Source organism: Myotis lucifugus, unplaced genomic scaffold, assembly GCF_000147115.1.
Source record: "Myotis lucifugus unplaced genomic scaffold, Myoluc2.0 scaffold_4, whole genome shotgun sequence".
NCBI classification, from domain to species: Eukaryota; Metazoa; Chordata; class Mammalia; order Chiroptera; family Vespertilionidae; genus Myotis; species Myotis lucifugus.
The window spans coordinates 6732032-6734833 of record NW_005871052.1 but is presented as its reverse complement, the minus strand read 5'-3'; the positions used below and the strand labels follow the sequence as shown (position 1 = coordinate 6734833).

At 34.4% G+C, this 2802-nt stretch overlaps 1 protein-coding gene across 1 annotated transcript in view; it reads right to left on the bottom strand.

Moving 5' to 3' along the window:
• Window positions 1-2802, bottom strand: part of ATRX (ATRX, chromatin remodeler) — a 265117-nt gene that overhangs the window by 195306 nt on the left and 67009 nt on the right. The window contains 1 exon segment of the mRNA XM_006082832.3: window positions 1122-1177. Coding sequence (XP_006082894.1) covers window positions 1122-1177 — 56 coding nt within the window.

Here is a 2802-nt window from a genome sequence, read left to right as displayed (position 1 = left end):
GTTGAGAGGGATCCCAGGATTGGAGAGGGTGCAGGGCTGGACTGAAGGGACAGCCCCACCCCCATCCCAGTGCTACAATTTTCATGCACTGGGCCTCTAAATTTAATATATATATATATATATATATATATATATATATATATATAACACACACACACACACACACATATATATATAATATTTTTCTAAAAGGAACTTTAAAATCTAATTCTCATTTACTCTCAGGTTTCCTAGATTTAAAATAATTTTCTGAGTTTTTACTAAATTGTTAATATTAAATTTTAGGGGGTGAGCCTAGACGGGTATGGCTCAATGAATTAACCAGGAGGCCATGGTTCGATTCCCGGTCAATCCCCAGAAGGGGCCATACAAGAGGCAGCCGATCAATGATTTATCATTGATGTGTCTATCTCTCTCTCCCCTCCTCTCTGAAATGAATAAAAATATATTTTTTAAAAATTTTAGGGAGAGGGAAAGGATACACTTCTGTATCATGTTCTTAGCCCAAGTCAACAAAGACAAAAAAAGATCTAGAAATAATCAGATCCCAACAGAGTTAGGGAGTTTTAAGGATATAAAAATGTGTCATTTTCTCTACACTAATTATGGCACAGAATACCTTCTACAATTTGCTTTAAGATACTAAATTTACTCTTACTTTGCAAGTATAATAAATATATTTTACTGGGTTAAATATTTTATATTAGGTAAAATAATACCAAAATCATAGTGTAGGCCCGGGTATCATGTGAAGGACCCCAGGATAGATTCCTATAATAATGCTCAAGATACCCTGACTATCCAGTTTTGAGAGATCTCAGAATCATGGAATTCTGCCTGTAACAACCACCTTGATCACCACTGTTACAATATAATAATGTTCAAATATCTATCTGATAGCAAGCCTTCAGTGGTCTGACTTTTGGTATACTGCTCAACCACAATAATAACAAAATCAATAAATATCCTTCTAAAAACAAACAACTGCCCAAAATGAAGTAGCATAATAATACTTGGGTATAACAGTAAATTTAATACATGCATGAATTAAATAGATGTAATCTATCACATTACTCTAGTTGTTATTAGCAATTATTTTAAATGTTTCAAATTATTCTTACCTCTTCCTTGCTGTTTTCCATCATATCAGAGTTATTTCCAGAAACAATGATTTTATCTTTAAAGAGAAGAAATAAAAACATTATTTATCTCTTCAATCCATTATCAAACAGAACAGGAAAACCTACAACTCCACAAACACATTTTTTAATCTATGAAGCATGATAGTATTCATTAATTTATTCCTAGAAGAGTTGTCTGACTAAAATCACTCTTAAATTTCAAAAAAAGAGTAGGCTGGTAACAAACCATTCCCTATTATAATTGTCTAAGGTTTAATCTCTTAAAAGAAATTTTAAGCTTCATCTCCTACTAAAAATAAAATCATACTATTAATAAATTGTCTCTGCCCTAGCCGGTTTGGCTCATTGGATAGAGCATCGACCTGTGGACTAAAGGATCCCAGGTACGATTCCAATCAAGGACACGTACCTTGGTTGCAGGCTCCTCCCTGACCTAGGCCCTGGTTGGGACAAGAGCAGGAGGCAAGCAATCAATGTGTTTCTCTCACATTAATATTTCTTTCTCTCTGTCTTTCCCTATCTCTTCCACTCTCCCTTAAACAAAATAAATGAATGGAAAAATATCCTCAGGTGTGGATTAACAAACAAAAATAAATTAAATACATAAATAAATTGTAAAAAAAATACTGTAAAATAATAGCAAACAAACCTAAAGAAAACAAAGAGAAGGAAATAAAATAAAGATTAGAGAGGGAATTAATGAAACTGGGCATAATAAAGCAATAGAGAAAAATCAGTGATACTTATTGTGGTCCCTCAATATCTGTCCCTCTGCGAATATCAAAATCCTGGAGGGCTCAAGTCCCTTATATAAAATGCTGACGTATTTGCATTTAACCTACACATCCAGCCATATACTTTAAATCAGTGGTTCTCAACCTTCCTAATGCCATGACCGTTTAATACAGTTTCTCATGTTGTGGTGACCCCCAACCATAAAATTATTTTCGCTGCGACTTCATAACTGTAATTTTGCTACTGTTATGAATCGTAATGTAAATATCTGATATGCAGGATGTATTTTCATTGTTACAAATTGAACATAATTAAAGCATAGTGATTAATCACAAAAACAATATGTAATTATATATGTGTTTTCCGATGGTCTTAGGCAACCCCTGTGAAAGGGTCGTGTGACCCCCAAAGGGGTCGCAACCCACAGGTTGAGAACCGCTGCTTTAAATCATCTGTGAATTACATACAATACCTCAAATAATATGACTGCTACATAAATATTTGTTATATTGTATTGTTTATGGAATAATGACAAGAAAAAAAACTGTACATATTCAGTACAGATGCAACCATCACAGGCCTACTACATAGTACACATCACCAAAAACATAACATTTTTTTTCCAAAAATGTTCAATCCATGTTTGGATGAATCCATAGAGGCTATATAGAGACCCACACTGTCATGCTTTGAAAAGATGAACAAAATTGACAAAGTGTAGACTAGATTAATCAAGAAAAAGAGACAAAACTCAAATACTAGAATCAGAAATTAAAGACGGGATGTCACTAACTATTTTAAAAGGGGGGATTGCCCAGCCAGGTGTAGTTCAGCAGTTGAACATGGACCCAGGAACCAAGAAGTCACTAGTTCAATTCCCGTTCAAGGAATATGCCCGGGATGCGGCTTGATCCCAGTGGGTGGC